We start from the raw sequence: 20331 nt of genomic DNA on the forward strand, positions 1-20331 counted from the left end.
CCCTGAGGACACCACTAGACACCGGCCTCCAACCTGGCAAACAGTTATCCACCACTACTCTCTGGCCTCTCCCATCCAACCACTGCTGAATCTATTTTACTACTTCAATATTAATACCTAACGATTGAACCTTCCTAACTAACCTTCCGTGTGGAACCTTGTCAAAGGCCTTACTGAAGTCCATATAGACAACATCCACATCAAGAACACATCCATCACAGAACTTAAGATACACAACACCACACTACATATAGTTAAACACAATATAAAGTACTCATAAGAAATGGAGCAAATTGTCTAATTCTGTTGCCATGACTTATGGTCTAACATTTAAAAATGTAATATATCCCCTTTATTGGTACTCTACTTTTTTTTAAATCCAAACTATCAAGGACAACTTTTTCCAATTCACGATTGGAGACATTTCCTGTCATTAATCATTAAGTATCGACAGTTTGGTATGTGCTGTCTCTTTCACAGCAGCCCTTTGGATTAGATTTTAAAGCAGGGGCCCGGTGGTTGGGGACTGCTGTTCTAAAGCATTCAACTGCAGCCACATGTCAAGCTGTTGATGCTTCTGGCCATTTCCCAATGCACCACCAGCTCTCAAAGACACTCAAGAAAGTGGGAGCACCACTAGGACTCAGTCCTTGATGCTGCTCCACTATTAAATGTTTACATGATTAATCTGCCAGAGACATGAATTCCTCATCTATGCCAGTTCCCCAACCATTCAAAAAATATCTCTCTAAGTACCTCTGGAGTAGATAATTTTAGGAGATTCATTGCCACCTGCAAGAAATGTCTAAGCATCTCAGTTTAAAAAAAAGGTTAAAAGTTTATAAATTTTCAACCTGTGAACTACCTCTACAGAGCTGAACATTTTCAGCTCGTTAGGGAAATAGTAATGCAGCCTATTCATATGAATCAAGGATTTCCTTTTGCCCTGTTGACTTGCACATTCTGCTAATTGCTCAGTTAGATTAGTTGACTTTGTTCAGTAGGAGGTGACTGGAACAGTTTAACAACTATTATTACCACAAAGCATAACGAACGTGTACAAGCTCATAGATAACCTGCAGATTGTGCAGTTTTCAGCACTTCATTTCTAAGAAAGTTAGAAATGAAAAAAGAAGGCATGAAAAACGTTATCAGAATGAAATATTTGAATAACAATGAACAACTTTCAAAGTCAGGGCTTTCACAGTTCAGTAATTTTCCAGAGGTGTTAAAATTATGAATGATCTTTGCCACTGGCTGGTGGTTACATGACTGTCAGATCATCTCAAAATAAGAGTAAGTTCAAAAATACTACTTTAAATCTGTTAACTCCTGGTTTCAAACAGCTGTAGATATAGAATCCACAAGTTGTTTGAAAAGAGAACTAGATTGCTTCTTGATTAAAAAAAAACTACCCTAAAGCAAATAAAGACTAGCTGGAATGGTGCAATTAGTTTCAAATGGAGAAAAATATTGGTACTTTTAATTATAGATCTGGTGAGGATTGATGAACTTAATGGAATCCAGAAAATTCTATAAAGTATGACCCGTCGGCAGATACGAGTTCAGTGGGACAGGACAAAGCCAAAACAATGGGTCTACCTGGACAAGTGGGTTTGTGGATCTTGGGTAGGAAGTGGAAACAGGAGATGTGGGGTGCAGGGACTATGAGGTTGGTGGCGGTGGATGGGAGATCCCCAGAGTCAACAAGGTTGGTGATGGTGTGGGAGATGATAGCCTGGTGTTCCTCAGTGGGGTCCTGTTTGAGGGGTAAGTAAGAGGAGGTGTCTGAGGGTTGGCACTGGGGCTCAGCAAGGTAGAGGTCAGTACATCAGATTACTGCAGCACCTCCGTTATCTTTGGGTTTAATGGTGAGGTTAGGATTGGTGTGGAGGGAGTGGAGAGCCAAGCGTTTGAAAGGAGTGAAGTTGGAACAGGAGAGAGGACTGTTGAAGTACAAAGTTGTAACTAAGGAGAGAGTAGGTCACCTTAAAGACTTAAGTAGTAATCTATGTGTGGATCACTTTCACTTATTTTGGGATAATTTTATTTTTGAGATTAAGTAGCAAAAGAGACAGATAAAGTGGCAAATAAGATGTATGGTATGGCTGGGGCACTGAGACATACAATTGTACAAATCATTGGTGACACCACATGTCACATGTGCATAGTTCTGGTTGCCATATTCCAAGAAGAATGTGATTAAGTTTGACAGATTCACAGGAATGTTGCCTGGACTGGAAGGCTTGAGTTATAAGGAATAATTGGATTGTCTGGGACATACTTCTGACGTGGAGTTTTTCGAGGAGGTTACCAGGAAAGTGGATGAAGGGAAGGCAGTGGATATTGTCTACATGGACTTCAGTAAGGCCTTTGACAAGGTTCCGCATGGGAGGTTAGTTAGGAAAATTCAGTCGCTAGGTATACATGGAGAGGTGGTAAATTGGATTAGACATTGGCTCAATGGAAGAAGCCAAAGAGTGGTATTAGTGAATTGCTTCTCTGAGTGGAGGCCTGTGACTAGTGGTGTGCCACAGGGATCAGTGCTGGGTCCATTGTTATTTGTCATCTACATCAATGATCTGGATGATAATGTGGTAAATTGGATCAGCAAATTTGCCGATGATACAAAGATTGGAGGTGTAGTAGATAGTGAGGAAGGTTTTCAGAGCCTGCAGAGGGACTTGGACCAGCTGGAAAAATGGGCTGAAAAATAGCAGATGGAGTTTAATACAGACAAGTGTGAGGTATTGCATGTTGGAAGGACAAACCAAGGTAGAACATACAGGGTTAATGGTAAGGCACTGAGGAGTGCAGTGGAACAGAGGGATCTGGGAATACAGATACAAAATTCCCTAAAAGTGGCGTCACAGCTAGATAGGGTCGTAAAGAGAGCTTTTGGTACATTGGCCTTTATTTATCAAAGTATTGAGTATAAGAGCTGGAATGTTATGATGAGGTTGTACAAGGCATTGGTGAGGCCAAATCTGGAGTATTGTGTTCAGTTTTGGTCACCAAATTACAGGAAGGATATAAATGAGGTTGAAAGAGTGCAGAGAAGGTTTACAAGGATGTTGCCGGGACTTGAGAAACTCAGTTACAGAGAAAGGTTGAATAGGTTGGGACTTTATTCCCTGGAGCGTAGAAGAATGAGGGGAGATTTGAGAGGTATATAAAATTATGATGGGTATAGATAGAGTGAATGCAAGCAGGCTTTTTCCACTGAGGCAAGGGGAGAAAAAAAACAGAGGACATGGGTTAAGGGTGAGGGGGGAAAAGTTTAAAGGGAACATTAGGGGGGGCTTCTTCACATAGAGAGTGGTGGGAGTATGGAATGAGCTGCCAGATGAGGTGGTAAATGCGGTTCTTTTTTAACATTTGAGAATAAATTGGACAGATACATGGATGGGAGGTGTATGGAGGGATATGGTCCGTGTGCAGGTCAGTGGGACTAGGCAGAAAATGGTTCGGCACAGCCAAGAAGGGCCAAAGGGCCTGTTTCTGTGCTGTAGTTTCTATGGTTCTATGGAGGGATGACCTTATAGAAATAAACACAATTATGATGGGCATAGATAGGGTAGATGGTAACAATGTTTATCCCAGCCTAGGGGAATCTAAAACTAGCGGGTATAGATTTAAGAAGGTAATTAAGGGGCAAGATTTTCCACTTAGAAGGTGGTGAGTAGCTGTCAGAAGAGGTGTACAACATCTAAAAGACATTTAGACAGGTACATGGAAAGGAAAGGTTTAGAGGGACATGGACCAAACCCAAGCAAATAGGATTAGCATAGATAGGGACCTTATTCTGTACTGTATTACTCTATGAAAGTATGCTCCTTGGGCTTTAAATTCCTTCAGGAGTTCAACCATATGTGAAATTGTTATCTATAAAACTGTCCTATAAATGTGTCATTTTTATTCTGCTGAACTCCCAAAGGAATTGAAAGTGCAATCAATATACCTTCTGGGAGCAACCAATAACTGAAACCTTCATGATCTGCTCACCTCACTTCAAACTATTGTGATACTACCTCGATCAGTGCTGTGAGGCATGCACTGAATGACAAAAAAAATGCTGCTTCCTCCAACTGCAGTTTCTTGGCACTCTGGTGCTATTGGCTAGAACCCCAAGCTGCAGAGTTTGTTTCCTAGTAAACAGTGAATGTCCAAAGTACACTTGATATCCTAACGATGATCCATGGAGTGTATATATTGGTGATGGGCACTCTCTACAGTCTGCCTCAGGGTCTGATTGATGAGAGCAACTAAAATTTTTAGTTTCTTGATGAGTGATTCATGGATACACCAACATCTTTTTTTTTATTGTACTTAAAAGTTTAACTTTCCAAATCACTGAGAGAAGATCTGTAGGGAGCAGCCTACTACCCTCTGTGAATTCTTCCTATGCTTCCCTTTTCCTTACTAAAGCAGTCAGTATAATCAAAGGCCTCACCCACCCCAGACATTCTCTTCTCCCCTTTCCTATTGGGCAGAAGATACAAAAGCCCGAAAGCACGTGCCACCAGGCTTAAGGATAGTTTCCATCCCACTGTTATCAAGCTCTTCAAAGGACCTCCTGTATAATAAATTGGAGTCTTGACCTCACAGTCTACCGCGTTACGATCTTGTACTTTATCGTTTACCTGCACTGCACTCTCTATCTAGCTTTTACACTTATTTGCATTAATATTGCTTTACCTTGTTCTACCTCAAAGCACTGTATAATGATTTGATCTGCATGAACAGTATATAAGACAGGCTTTTCACTGTATCTTGGTACATGTGACAATAATGAACCAATAGTCTACTGTGAAAAATAAGACAGAAGGTTCATAATAAAACTCAAGCACTTAGCAAATCAAAGAGAATTAAAGTACGGCCAATTAAGGTTAAACAGTCTATCTATAGGATTTATTTTGTCTCCAAGCAGCAAGTTTAAAATCTTTCCCAACTGGCTGTTTCACACGCATAATGAAATTTACCTTGGTGATGTGTGTAGTGGTTGTGGTACTTGAAGTTTCTGAGGTGATGGTCTGAGCACTCATTAGAACTCCTGGGTCACTGTCAACACTTGAGTCCAACTAACAAAGAGAAAGTAAATAAACTCTGACTTTCTGTTGACCATCACCAATATTACAACTAATAGCAGTTGAGGCAAGCAAAGTGTTTTTTTCCTCTGTTGCTCTTCTTACAGATGTTGCATAACAACATCTGTAAGTATTTAGTTATTAATACAAATAGATGTTGTTCAAATGAATTGCTTAAGAGAAACATCTGCCTCATTACAATTTAAATGATAACCTGGTTGTTAACAAAACAAAATTCTCTTTGTGATTAGCTAAAAAGGATTCAGTAATCTATATTTCCATATTGGAATCTGTTCCTTTAACATTATTTAGAGTGGCAATTGTTACGTTTTTCCAAAGTCAACACGTGTTTATCAATACTAACACAAAAGATTCTGCAATTGCTGGAAAACCAAAGCAACACACACAAAATGCTGGAGGAACTCAGGAAGTCAGGCAGCATCTATGGAAATAAATATTTCCATTCAAAACATTGACTGTTTGGTCATTTCCATGGATGCTGCCGATTCTGCTGAGTTCCTCCAGCATTTTGTGTGAGGTGTTTATTAATGCTAGCCCTCTAGTTTTCAAGTACGCAAGGCAGATGGCACAGTAGTATAGTGGTCAATTCCCACCGCCGTCTGTAAAGAGCTTGCACGTTCTCCCCATGACCGAGTGGGTTTCCGCCAGTTGCTCTGGTTTCCCCCCACAGTCCAAAGACCTATTGGTTGGTAGGTCAATTGGTCATTGTAAATTGTCCCGTGATTAGGTCCCCTAGGCTAGGGTTAAATTGGAGGTTGCTGGGCAGAGTGGCTCGAAGGGCCACAGGGCGCCTATTCTGTGCTGTAATAAAAATAAAATAAAGCACGTTCAGCCGTTTACCTCCCATTATCAAAATCAAACAGTTTGTTTTGCAGACTTTTGCACTATTATGGGGAATGTTCATGTGCTTTGCTGCTTTCTTTCAGTAGCTCTGTGGTGCTGATCATGCATTGATCCACATTTGTTGCCATAGATACATGTCTCTTGAAGTGAAAGGACTGTAATGGCTGCAACCTACATACTAGTTATCACCTTTACATCTCACACCTCTAATCAAATCCTCTAACTACAGGCAGCCTTCTGGTCTTTAAACCCCAGTCAGGATATTTCTTGGATCCATACAGCTTCAGTACATTTCATTTATATATTACTAATCTCTTGTTCTTAATGAAATTAATGAGTGCCAGAGCGGATTTATACCGGGTAAAGGTACCCGTGAAGGGATCTTCAATTTGCAAATGATTGTGGAACGAGGTCTAGAAAAAAAAAGACATTTACATGTGCTTCCTGGATTACGAAAAAGCTTTTGACCAAGTCAATCATGAACAGCTGGTCAATTGCCTGAACTCATTGGGGCTGGATGGGAAAGATGTTCGACTGATTGCGAGTCTGTACTGGCATCAGAAGACAGTAATAAGAACTAGTGGTGGGAATTCACCGGAAGTTGGGATCCAAAAAGGGGTTCGCCAGGGCTGCATTATCTCCCCTTTATTATTTAACATTTACTCAGAGGTAATCTTCAGGGTGTTGAACGATGAAGCTGGTGTCCAAATTGGTGGAGAGACGGTGAACAACTTGAGGTTTGCAGATGATTCAGTGTTGTTAACCGAGACTGAGGATGAGTTACTCAGAATAGTAGATAAGATAAATGCTGAAGGAGAACGATTTGGAATGAAAATAAATGCTGCAAAGACAAAGATGATGGTAGTATCACGGAAGAAAGAAATCCCCAAAATCAGTATCAAAATCCATGGCGTAGGCATGGAGCAAGTCAAGAAGTTTGTGTACTTGGGACAGATGGTCACAGAGGATGGGAAATATGATACAGAAATTAGACGAAGAATTGAAATTGCAAGATCAACGTTCTGGAGCCTGAGTGACGTGCTGTGTGGCAAGAGGTTAGGCTTTGGGCTGCATTGTAGAATTTGGAAATGCTACGTCTGGAGCAGTCTGTTGTATGGAGTCGAATCGTGGACCTTATGCAAGGAAGTGCAACGACGACTGGAGGCATTTGAGATGTGGTGTTTAAGGAGAATGCAGAAAATTAGATGGGTGATGAAGGTCAGTAATATGGACGTGTTGAAGAGAGCGAGGAGAGAAAAGGAGTTACTGAAGAATGTGCAGAAAAGGAAGCTGGAATATGCCGGGCACTTGTTAAGAGGTGGTGGACTGAAGAAATCGTTATTGGAAGGGATGATAGAAGGAAAGAGGGAAAGAGGAAGGCAGCGAACCACTTGGTACGATAATGTGAGGCAATGGACTGGGTTGAGTTATGCTGAGGCCAGAAAAAGAGCGCAAGATCGAAGAAGATGGAGGTGCATAGCCGCCAACCCTGGATTCGGGACGGCACCCACCCACTGACTGAATCTCTTGTATGCTCTAGGCTGTGCAGGTTCTGAAGACAATGTATTCATTATTACTGAAACTTCTTCCAACTCAGTTACCTGTTTTCAAATTTGATCTGTGTAAGCAGTGAATGTATAAAACAGAAATAAAGGCAGTTGCACAGACAAACTTTTTAACACTATGGACAACATTATTGATTATTGTCTGTAAAATTAATGATGAACTGCACAGAAGACTGCTCATCACATCCGTTACCTTTGCTGATTCGTAGGTGATGGTTTTAGTCTCAGTGTGAACCACTGGAACATCCTTGGTGCAAATTTCTTTCCCATCCTCTTTACTTAAGCTTTCAAAGCTGACAGTTTCTGTCTTAACAACAGGTGGCTACATACAAAACGACAGAAGTTGTGAGAAAATAGATATGACAATTTTCAGTCTTACCATTAGCAAAACAGTGCCTTTATATTACTATGCATGCCACATCAGTATTGACTTATTGCACATGGTGATGTTTTGGGCTAAGGCCCCTCATCAGTCTGTTCATCCAGAGATCTGCCTGGTCTGCTGAGTTCCACCAGCATTTTGCACATGGGGGATATTTCTTCCTCTTTGGGCAAATGACTCTTGTATAGATGATATTTAAACCTGACACCTGACAATTACATTCTCCGATATTCCAGCGTATATTTTCCAATTAATGTTAGGTGTTGGAGTCCGTAAGTACAAGAACTCATATAAGGACAAGTTAAGAAGTAGTTTAATCATTTCCTGTCATGTCCAACTGTTTATGATAAGGAATTAAGGCAATCATTTCACTTACAGATAGCTGTAAGCATATAACTTAAGTAAGTTTCAATATTATTCTATGGCTTTGCACTATGCAGTAACCTTGAATGGGACTAAAAATACAAATTGTCACCTTGCTATTTCACACAGTGACCAGCTGGGGGCAGTCTCTCATAAGATGCCCAACAATAAATTTAAATTCCTAAATCCAAGAGATTCTGCAGATGCTGGAAATCTTGAGCCCAAAATACTGCAGGAACTCTGCAAGTCAGGCTGCTTCTCTGGAGGGAAATGAACAGTCTACATTTGACACCCAAAATGCTGACTGTTTACTTGACCTGCTGAGTTCCTTCAGCATATTGTGTGTTGTGTTGTGCAAATTAAATTCCTATTAGTTTTTGCCTGGAAGTCAGGTATCCAGATTAGCTTCAAATAACTTCAGAAATATTTTGAAACCGTCAGATCAGAAAATACATTCTCATGATGGATTATGGACAATTCCTTTCCTCTCCCTACACTGATATTGCTCAACTGTCAATTCCTTCAGAAGGTTGATTGCTTCTGCTTTGTATTGTTTTGGATACTTTTTTTTAAACTGAATAATGTTTTCCAAAACAGGTACCTTATTTCAAGCTGTTCTGATTACTACTTGAAACTAATTATATGAGATCACTGGAAGGGTTCCAGTTATTGTTGTACTAGTAGAGGGTAAGGTGTGCCAAACATTCACTTGCACAGAATATAGGAAAGAGAATGGGGGGGGGGGAAATAATGACATTACTTTAACATCAGTAAGTCTTGTATTCCTCAATTAACCAAAGATACTAAAGGGGTAAGAAGCCTCTATTTGCATTTCTGAAAATGTTTTGTAGATAATATTTAAGGTCAGCAATCTGCAGTTTTACCACAAAACACATGCACTGGCAATCTTCTTGTGCATAGTGCAGACAATTTACTTTCAATGTCTCATCTCTCCCAAAGCCAGGCACTTTCAATACTGATTGAAAGGAATATTCGGTTGTGGCTCCAATTTTAGTTTTCCTGATGTAAACACTTTGTCCAAGGTACAACTATAATCACAGAAAGTCTCAAAAAGTTAGTGCATATAAAACACATGACTAAGTTTAATTTCCTTTAGATGTTTTCTAGTTCAAAAATCACTTGGATATTAGGAATTATTGAAAAGAGTTTATTTAATAATTTTGACCACATTTATTAATCAGAAACTCAAAAGGTTTTCATAATTAAAGATCAGGAAGCACTTTGGTCTTATTAAATTCCTTAATTCAGGAAGGAAGTTTAAATTTCAGTGAGTTCAACTCAGCCATTTGCAATAATCTAAACTGATGATAGCAAAAAGAGATTAGCAAAATTAAATCAGAAACAGAAAGCATCATAGCATTAGCATCAGGCAGAGTATTGCAGGTATGCAGAAGCCATATATCAAACTGCAGTTAACTATCAATAATGTTGTTTTAAAATCAACATGATGAGATGGCACTGGAGGTGAGTAATTTTATCCTAAACTGCTCATGGAAGAGAATGGATTGGCTGCCTGCCTAACCTGGAAGTCAAACAAAACTAAATTGAGCTCTCATCAGTTTCTACCGGCTGCGTAGGATTAAAATTACTCCGTGTTTCTAAATTTAAAACAATCTGATAATAGGAATGAAGTATGAAATGTGGGTTAAAAAGTGATAACAAATCATTTGATTCAATGGCACTACTCAAAGCAGGTGTGACTTGCAACACATTTGAATTTTTTGCTGTGATTTTGCTTCTAAAATAACAAAACATTGCAGACGTTGATGGTAGAGTATGAGGAAACAAATCTATAAAAGTTGGTAAGGAGGTGAGGGGAACCAGTTACCTCGAACTGAGGTTGTTCTTCAGATTTTTCTGAAGGTTTGCCTGACATCCCAGGCTGCTCCTCCCACCCTTGGGTGGTAGGTGGTCCTTCTACAATATCAGCTACTGGTTGATCCACTTTGGGACTCGCTGCCTCCTTCTGCTCCTCTTTGGTTTCCACAGTCACCATAGAACTCAGACCCCCTGCATCACCAGATGAGTGAGCTTTGCTCGCCTCTGTTAGGGAATCCCTCTCAACTCCTGCCAGTTTAGCGTGCAGAGCAGAAGCATCCTCGCTTGCATGCACATTCATCACATGCTTCTTTTCCATCACCATTGTTTCCTGCACAATCTTCATGGTCTTCTCCTGCTTGAGGATTTCATGTTGCGCCACTTTGGAACCCTCATCCAAATCCACGTCCGGTTTCTAGAAAGGTTAAAAACTCCCATGAAAGTGTGCAGAATAAAATGTCCTAAATAGCAACTGTGGTGGCCTGCTCTGAGTTAGAGTTATAGCACAGTCATCTCCATCTACTTCAAACTCTATAATTCATATGATGTACAATGTAAAACCTACTGTGAAAAAGTATATTAATGAAAGATTATTTTTTATTGTATAACTGCTTAGTCTATATACAAGCATAATAAAATCTACAGTCAAAAGCTGGTAAGATTTCAATAAGCAAAACAAAAATGGATGTAGTAAGTTAATCCATGACATGCTTTTAGTGAAGAATTCATATAAAATAAGGGAAGGGAACGCCGACTCAGACCATGAGAGGCCTGCGTCGGGCATTTTCATGCCTTACAAGGTGCAGATTGGAAGTCTGTGTGGGGCGCCACTTCTCACACAGACTACAGGAATGTGTGATTAAGTGCCTTGCTCAAGGGCACAAACACGTTGCCACAGCTGAGGCTCAAACTAGCGACCTTGAGATAACTTAACATGCCCTACACAATAAAATAAAGTCTCTTGTAATTATGAAAATATTCAGGCAGTTTTCTACTTTAGTTAATTACGTTTCTCTATTGTGTCCATGTTTCTGCCACACACACACGTTCTACTTTCACACACGTGTGTGTGTGTGTGTGTGTGTGTGTGTGTGAGAGAGAGAGAGAGAAAGAAACATGGAAGCAATAGAGTACATTATATATATATATAAACTACTATATCCTCGCCCTTAATCATTATCCAGTCACCAAGAGTTTTCCAGTGCAGTGGCTCTGAGTGATGCAAAGATTGTTCTGTCAGAAAACAGGCTATCAACACAGATACAAAGTAGATTTGCCATCCATCTGCAAAGATAGACTTCCAAATATCTTAAGTCGTGGCATAAGGGTACTTTATGTTATCAGAAACAATGAGAACCAAATGGAAAGATTAGCACGCCGTTTCTTCCGATATGCAATTAGACAACTCTACTGACTTTTCTCATGTGCATCCTGCAAACAACCACCTTTTGACTTGCTGCAGTTGGAGATGTTCTGCCGGGAGGCCATCAATCTGTAAGTTCAATTCTGCTTTCAACCCTCACAACTGTTGCCTGAGCAGCTGGATATTTTCTGTTTTTATTTTTGATTAACAGCAAGTTTTTTTTTCTTTTGAACACAATCTCTTTACATGCAAATATGATTCTCTTATAAAATCCGTGTCACACTTGCAGTATCAGTGTTGCTGGGCCTTTTGGATTTGATCTGATTAATAACTTTGGCTGACACTCACAAAATGTTGGAGGAACTCAGCAGGTCAGGCGGCATCTACGGAAGTGAATAAACAGTCGACGTTTCGGGCCGAGACCCTTCACCAGCACCAAAAAGGAAGGGGAAGGAATCCAGAATAAGGTGGGAGGAGGGGAGGGAGTACAAGTTAGAAGGTGGGGAGGTGATGGGTGGAAAAGGTAAGGGGCTGGAGAAGAAAGAATCAGATAGGAGAGGAGAGTGAGCCACGGGAGAAAGGGAAAAAGGAGAGGCACTGAGGGAGGTTATAGGCAGAGGAGAAGAAGAGGTAAGGGGGAGGTCAGAGTGGGGGAACTGAAGAAAAGGGAAGGGGAGGGTGAAAAATTACACAGTTGGAGAAATTGATGCTTCTGCCATCCCGTTGACTACCTCGATAGAATATAAGAGGTTGTTCCTCCAACCACAGAGTGGCCTCATTGTGCCAGCAGAAAAGGCCATGGAGCCACATGTCTGAACGGGAATGGGGATGGGAATTAAAATGGTTGACCACCAGGAAGTCCTGCCTCTTGTAGATGGAGCGAAGGTGCTCGACGAAGTTTTCCTCCAATCTGCCGGATAAAGGAGGTCATATTGGGAGCACTAGATGCAATAGGCGACCCCACAGATTATCAGGTGATATGTTGGAAGGACTATTTGGGTCCCAGAATGGGGGTGAGGGAGGAGGTGAATGGGCAGGTGTGGGACTTCTGCTGCTTTCAGGGATAAGGAAGGAGGTTAGTAGGGAGGGATGAATGGACAAGGGAATCACAAGGGGGAAGCAATCTCTGCAGAAGTGGAGAGTGGTGGGGTGGGGGAAGGTAAGGATGTGTTTGGTGGTAGGGTCCTGTTGAAACTGGTGGAAATTATAGAGAATGATGTGCTGGATGTGGAGGCTCACGGGGTAGTATGTGGGGACAAGAGGAACTCCATTTCTGTTAAGGCGGTGGGAAGATGGGGTGGGGGTGTCTGGAAAATGGAGGAGACGCAGGTGAGGGCTGCATCAATAGTGGAGGAAGGGAAACCGCATTCTTTGAAGAAGCAGGCTGATGTCCTGGAAAGGAAAGCCTCATCTTGGGAACAGATGCAGCAGAGACAAAGGAACTGAGAAAAGGGAACAGCATTTTTACAGGAGACAGGGTAGAAAGGATAAAGTTAAGGTAGCCATAAGAATGGGTCTGTTTATAAAAGATAACGGTAGGCAGACAGATCAAGAAAGAGGAGTGAGGTGTCAGAAATGGGCCTAGTGAATTTAAGGGCAGGGTGGAAGTTGGAGGCAAAATTGATGAAATCGATGAGCTCAGAATGGGTGCATGAAGCAGCATCAATATAGCGCAGAAAGAGTTGGGGCATTAGAAGGGAAGACTTGGAACATAGACAGTTCCACATGTGCTATAGTGGTCTATGTGTCTATGAAGTTGGTGGCAGTGGACAAGAGATCTTCATAATTAATGAGGTCGGTGATAGTGCTGGAGAGAATGTCTTGATGGTCCTGACTGGGGTCCTTTACAAGGGGCAAGTCCCAGGAAGTGTATGAGAGTCACTACCTGGCCATCCTCACACCCTAATAACTGTGACTGTAGCTTTGACAAGGTTTTTTTTTGAGACATTCAAGGTATGTGGCTATTCTTAAATACCCTTAATTATGGTTGAAGGCCATCCAGGTCGAATATGAGGAGTTGCTCCTTCAACCCAAGAATGGCCTCATCTTGGCAGTGGGGGGGGGGGTCATAGCTTTATTGATACTTGGGAACCTCGTGAACAAACATGCAGGTTCAGGTTTGTCCTTTGCATTTGGTTTGCTGATCTCTGCAATCTTTTAAGATTTATTTGAGGGTCTTTCTTGCTGCTATTTTAAAAAAAAATTTGCCCAGCTGGATATAGTTGCACTGCAGAACCTCAATTTGATTCCACAGTGATGTGATTACCTAGCTCTAAATACAGTATGCTGCACTGCAGCTTTTCTTGGAACTCTGCCATGTTTTACTCTCCCTCGGTCTAAAGCATTCCGAGAGCTGATCTGGGAATGGTCCACCATGTCCCCGAGAGAACGGGGCTTGATCCACTGGCTTGAGGGCAATGGTAAAAGAAGGGGCGTAACTAAGATCACCTGTGGTCCACAGTGCTCCACGAATGAGTGTTAGATCTATTCAGAATTTATCTCATGTAGTACTTCTGAAAGGCTGATGCAAGTATTTCAGACTTTGGTTGTATTAATTCCCCATACAGAAGCACAGTATATGCCCGTCCGTCGCTCATGTACCTTAATGGAGTCTCTCTTCGTATCTTGAGAGGTGATAGGAGAGCTTTGAAAAAAGTATTAGCGTTGTGATACCAAACAGCCAATGGCAGGCACTCTCAGTGCTACAGGCGTTGGGAAAGGGGATCACTGGACAAATAGGGTACAGTATCACAATTATTGTACTTCTAAATTGAAAAAAGCTGGATAGAAGTGGCAAAATGGTTGTCACTTTCAAAACTCCAGTCTTTGTATGGAACAAACACAAAATGCAACAGAAACTCCAACAATTATAATCTATTTGACACCAGATCATGTTGGATTTCAATCATTTCTAAGGCAGTCAAATGAAAATGAACTGATGCTTGTTGATACCCCAACCTCACTGAATTGGAGTATCAACAACAGCAAATGGAACAATCTGAGAACGTGTTACACCTGGATGGAACAGGGGCGAATTAACTCGAGCTGAGTGCTCTTCTGGACTTGAGATTCTGCAGATGCTGGAAGCCCAGGGCAACATACACAAAATGCTGGAGAGACTCAGCAAGTCAACGATTTGGGCCGAGACCCTTCAGCAGGACAGGCCATTCATCCCCAAAGGTGCTGCCTGACCTGCTGAGTTCCTCCAGCATTTTGTGTGCCGAGCTCTCTGAGAGCTGCCCTCACATTACTGAGCTATCCTTGGGCTTGTAGAAAGCCACCTCCACTTGTAAACAAAGTTTCTCCCACACAACTAGGGAAAACAAGACAAACGAGGAGCTCCAGGCAAATTTTCCAGCAAAAATCAACATAACCAATATGCCCTTGTTTTTATACTTTTCCTCCTTGTTTGTTACTGATATGCTCAAGAGCAATGCAGTAAGATCACTGCACCTTGTGCAAAAATGTTTCCAGGAAAGTAGAAAATAACTCTTTGAAAATTCTTATGATAGCAAGGAATTAGCAGTAAATTTACTAAAAACATAGTGTAAAATAGTAACTCCTTAACCAGTAACCTTGAACTGCAGGACTGAGTAGGTCTAATTCTCTATTGATGTAGCCCCTCAATGAACTCTGTAATCTTTCTGCTGGGGCACAAAAGCGTATGGCCCATCCAATGTGCTCACAATCATCTCGTGCTGCGTGACCACTGCGGTGGCTAGAAACTTCCAAGTGTAGGGTGGATTAACTCTCAACTCCTCCTACTGAAATATTCTCTAAATGCAGAAAATTATACAATATATATAACTATAAATTAAGCATGGGATTTCCACCTGCTGTAGGGGCAAGAATAGTGAGGGCTATTAACTAGTTTGTTTATTTATTGAGATACCGTGTGGAATAATCCCTTCCAGTCACACCCGATTTAACCCTCGCCTGATCAGGGGACAATTTATGATGACCAATTAGCCTACCAACCGGGAACAAGAGAAAATCTGCAGACGCTGAAAATGCAAGCAACATACACAAAATGCTGGAGCAACTGAGCAGGCCAGGCAGCGTCTGTGGAAAAAGTACAGTCGAGCTGCTCCAGCATTCTGTGTGTGTGGATCACCAACCACTTCGTCTTTGAACTGTCGGACAAAACCAGAGAACTTGGGCAAAACCCTTGTGGTCACAGGTAGAACATACAAACTCCTTACAGACAACGGCAGGAAATGTATCTGGTTGCTGGTCCAACAGAGTGTTGTGCTACCCACTACGCTGTTGTGTGGACTGTGTTAATGTAGTAACAGAGAACTACAGACAAAGCCTTGAGGCAGAGACATAGAATGCAGCAGTGAGGCCACCCAAGTTTCAGGAACTTCACTAATTATGTTATAGTGTCAACACACACAATATTCTGGAGGAACTCAGCAGGTTAGGCCCTTCATCTTGTTCCAAAGCGTTGACTGTTCGTTCCCATCCATAGATGCTGCCTGACCTGCCGAATTCCTTCAGCATTCTGTGTGTTGTTGCTCTGGATTTCCAGCATCTACAGAATCTCCAGTTTTTATGCTATAACATGCCTCCATTTTTGTAACAGAAAATTGAATTTGCTGTTAGGCCTGTGGACAATCATTTTATTCTCTGATCAGGACCTAGTCTGTTACTTAATTACATCTTCCTGCAGCCACTATTCTATTATCAAAATGTAGTTTTACAGGTAATCTCATCAACTGAGAATAAAAATGTCGTACCAAATTCATGCTCAGGTAAATCAGCTTTGACTGGTCTCCTGTTGCACATCATTTTTCGAAATAAACCACCCAGCATTTTGAACATTAACCCTGTGTAGTCTTTCAGTTTGATCCCATAATACTAATTCCTGATCCTTGGTTGCTTTAAGATGCCTCTCCAGACAGACATAAAAAAATGGAAAGGTAGATTGTTCTCAGGTTACACCTGAAATCATTCTAGCTTGGGTACAGAGGGTAACGTTGGATAGGGATGTAGAAGAGATCGCTCTCTGGGTGGATAAATAATCAGGTTGCCCACCAAAGAGAGAGTTTGGAGACACAGAATACTACAGCACTGAAACAGGCGCTTCAGTACATGAAGCCTGTGCAACTCTGGTCTTCTACCTAGCCCCATGCACCTGGACCAGAGCCCTCCATTCCTCTCTCATCCATGTATCTATTCAAACTTCTAAAATTGAACTCACGTTCACGTGGAAGTAATTTTGTTTACACAAGGTGCAGTGATATTCTTTGTAGCACTGGTACATAGGTCACACATTAATGGCTATAAGGGATAAGAAGTCCAAGACCAGGGTCATGATGCTGGCCCAACATGAGTTAACACTGGACATTTGCTGGAGTTCCTCATTGTCCTACAGAGAGTGGTGAATCTGTGGAATTCTCTGCCACAGGAAACTGTTGAGGCCACTTCATTGGCTATATTTAAGAGGGAGTTAGATATGGCCCTTGTGGCTACGGGGGTCAGGGGGTATGGAGGGAAGGCTGGGGCGGGGTTCTGAGTTGGATGATCAGCCATGATCATAATAAATGGCGGTGCAGGCTCGAAGGGCCGAATGGCCTACTCCTGCACCTATTTTCTATGTTTCTATATGTCTAGGAGTAATCAGGAATTAAAGAACTATTCAAAGATACTAATAAGGGAATAACAAGGAAGATTTACGAAAAAAGGTTTTTTGTTTCCAGGTTGTTAAAAAATGGATGGGGTTAACAATAACGCCACTTGATCAATAAGAATCTTCCAATCATTTCCCAGGCAGAATACCTAGTCCAGCAAATGAGAATTGGGGAGCAACACACAAAAAATGCTGTTGGAACTCAGCAGATCAGGCAGCATCTATGGAGAGGAACAAACAGTCATCGTTTTAGGCAAAGACCTTTCATCAGGATTGAAACCTCGACTGTTTATTGATTTCCATAGAAGCTGCCTGACCCACTGAGTTCCTCCAGCATTTTGTGTGTGTCGCTCTGGCTTTTCAACATCTGCAGAACCTCTTGTGTTTATGAGACTTGGGAAGAAGGGAAGATGGACATCATCATGAAAAGTACAGAAGTCTGTAAAAGGAAGATAGCGTGTGACAGGGAAAGTCCTTTCAAGCCCTGTATTTTGTTGAAATGCACACAATATGCTGGAGCGGCGAAACATGAAACATAGCTAGAAGTAGGAGCAGAAACACCAGAAGTGACAATTTCATTTAAGGACAGAAGATTTATTTAAAGAATAAAAAGACACCTGAACCCAGCTGTATGATGAAGCCGAAGCCCATTCCTTTCCATCCATTTGTTTTCGTGCTGAATCTAATAGATTGGAGACGTCTACATTTTTTGAGGTTACTTCAGAACCAGACTGCTTTGTCTGTGTAGACACAGAAAGTCAACATATAAAGCTGACTGACATACATGACTAGGTCAACAGTGGAGAGACAAAAGCTGTTTCAAAGTTACAGACTGAAAAAATAGCAGAAGTTTAATTAGAACATATAGAAAAAAAAGCCAACTAAAGGAGGAGTGTAAGGAAAACAGGCAAAAGGATGAGATTATGTTTGTACGTGGGAAGGTCAAACAATACAAATATTTTGCTACAAGGAAAGGACACGCAAAAAAATCTTAAGTGAACAATCTGTGCAATAAAGTTGCAGAAGATGATGAAGAGACTGTCTGTGAAATGCAAATCAGCGTCAGCCTCATAAAGCCTGAATTTTAACAAGTGTGGCTAACTTAACAAAACAGTTTGTAATAGCAAAACTAAAACATTAAAACCACATTAGAGGATCACTGGCTGGGTAGAAGCAACTTGCAGGTAAACAGAATGGTGCTTTTAGCTGTTTAAGCATACTGAAAAGCAAGTGCTGTCTGAAAGCCATGCATTTTATCTTTAGACTGTGACAGCCAAGGCCAACAGTTACCAAAACTCTTGATCCCGATGACTCAGTAAAATAGTGAGCTGTAGCAATGGTAAACATTGGCTCTTCATCAGTCTTCGGTTTGATCACTGAAGTCTCATACTTCTGCAAAGCAGACCTCACATCAGGGCTTTCAATTCCTCTCTGTCTCACAATCTCTATAGGTTTCAGACTGCCTTCAGCATCACCTCTTTTTGTTGCCCCCTTCTTTGAAATGAGAGTTTCCTCCCGAGTAGACAGCACAGTTTTCTGCTGTTCAACAGATGACACAAAATCTACCAATCGTTGTTGTTGCGTCCAATATACATCTCCCTTTGTCTTCACCATCCCCTCCTCTGCTAATCAAAATCAACTATTGCACTCCCTACTCAAGTGCTGTCCATGGGATGAGCTGCTCTCCTATTCCACCCCCACAAATCTGTGTTCTTAAACAGTCATTTTGATCTAAATAGTTTTGTATGGCAATTAATGAAAGCGCAATGCTGCACATTTAAAAATTTAAACAAGAGTTCTATCCATCCCTTTCTAAGGGTGAGGTGCGTACATGCAAAGGCACTGAGCATCATGGGGGATCCTATTTTAGAACTAAATAGGTTGTATAATCACAAGTCTTTGATAAACTGCTATATCACTTACATGCAAAAAGCACCTAATAGAATAATCACATTTTAAGTGTTAAAAAACAATCCCTGCTTAGGACATAATCATGTATGAAATGAAATTCTATCTTCTGCTGGTAAACAATGTTGGCTACGCAATAGGATTATAGAGTCATTGCAGATAGGATTACTGAGTCACCCCAGATAGGGGTAAAGCACGGAGTAGATACATTATGTGACGACAGGGGCATAGAATGTCATCTCAGTGGGTTATCGGTGAAATAGGCCCAATCAATCTACAAATGAATTCTTCATTAACAATCACAAACCCCACTTCATCCCCTTTACAGTCTTCGCTATGCTTTCCAAAGCATGCTTCTTCCGATATCTCCAACTTCATTGTCTGGATTAATGGGACAAACTGAAGGTGGGAGAGTTAAAGCCACCATTGTCTGGGCCAGGGGAAAACCATCGACACCAATTCCATTCCCACCTCAGGATGAATAACAGCCTGAACCCAAACCATTTCTACCCCCATCTCCGTGTCTCTGCTTCTTCGACACGACGGTACTACAGTGATTTCCTCGCTAATTTCTCATCCCCCACCTTTTGTAAACACACCAAATGTAAAGCTCTTAGCCTAAATATATTGCTCTCACTGCAATATATATTCACCACTTCTTGCAGCTTCAAATAAAACTGAATTATTCAAGTGTTTACATTTTTCAGAGTTAGGACCGTAGAATATAGGAGCAGAATTAGGCCATTTGGCCCATCGAGTCTGCTCCACCATTTGGTAATGGCTGATCCATTTCCCACTCAGCCCCAATCTCCTACCTTATCCCCATACCCCTTCATGGCCTGACCAATTAAGAATCTGTTAACCTCTGCCTTAAATACACCCAATGGCTTGGCCTCCACAGCTGCCTGTGGCAATGAATTCCACAGATCTGTCATTCTCTGGCTGAAGAGTTATCAAGTTGGCAAAGGGTAAAAGTATAACGTTCCATTACTCTGTAATCTCCCTTATTACAGCATTTTGAAACTCTGTCTTTGGCTTGTTCTGCAGTTCTTTCACCTGTTATTGACACCCTGCCTCTGAAATTCTTGCTAAACACTTTTTGGTCTCCAATTCCACTCTACTTTTAAGACTCTTTCTGAAATTCCTCTCCTGAACCAAGCACTTTGTGACCCATCATGCGTTTACCCTTTTCCCGTCTTCTATGGATAAAATACTCTGTGTTTTCAAAGCAATAAATATAATCTGATTATAGAAACATAGAAAATAGGTGCAGGGGTAGGCCATTCGGCCCTTCGAGCCTGCACCGCCATTTATTATGATCATGGCTG

The 20331-nt window shown here is 41.4% G+C and overlaps 1 protein-coding gene across 22 annotated transcripts in view; it reads right to left on the minus strand.

Moving 5' to 3' along the window:
* Positions 1 to 20331, minus strand: part of epb41l3a (erythrocyte membrane protein band 4.1-like 3a) — a 198091-nt gene that overhangs the window by 16775 nt on the left and 160985 nt on the right. For 17 of the 22 annotated variants that reach the window (XM_063065685.1, XM_063065667.1, XM_063065720.1 and 14 more), the window contains 5 exons: positions 18386 to 18487; positions 17713 to 17835; positions 10111 to 10515; positions 7710 to 7838; positions 4983 to 5081 (listed from right to left, as the gene is read on the minus strand). In XM_063065685.1, the coding sequence (XP_062921755.1) occupies positions 4983 to 5081; positions 7710 to 7838; positions 10111 to 10515; positions 17713 to 17835; positions 18386 to 18487 (858 nt within the window). The remainder of the gene's footprint in view (positions 1 to 4982; positions 5082 to 7709; positions 7839 to 10110; positions 10516 to 17712; positions 17836 to 18385; positions 18488 to 20331) is intronic. The other 5 variants (XM_063065749.1, XM_063065859.1, XM_063065757.1 and 2 more) reach the window with 4 other exon arrangements.

This window comes from Mobula hypostoma, chromosome 1 (genome assembly GCF_963921235.1).
Source record: "Mobula hypostoma chromosome 1, sMobHyp1.1, whole genome shotgun sequence".
Lineage (NCBI taxonomy): Eukaryota > Metazoa > Chordata > Chondrichthyes > Myliobatiformes > Myliobatidae > Mobula > Mobula hypostoma.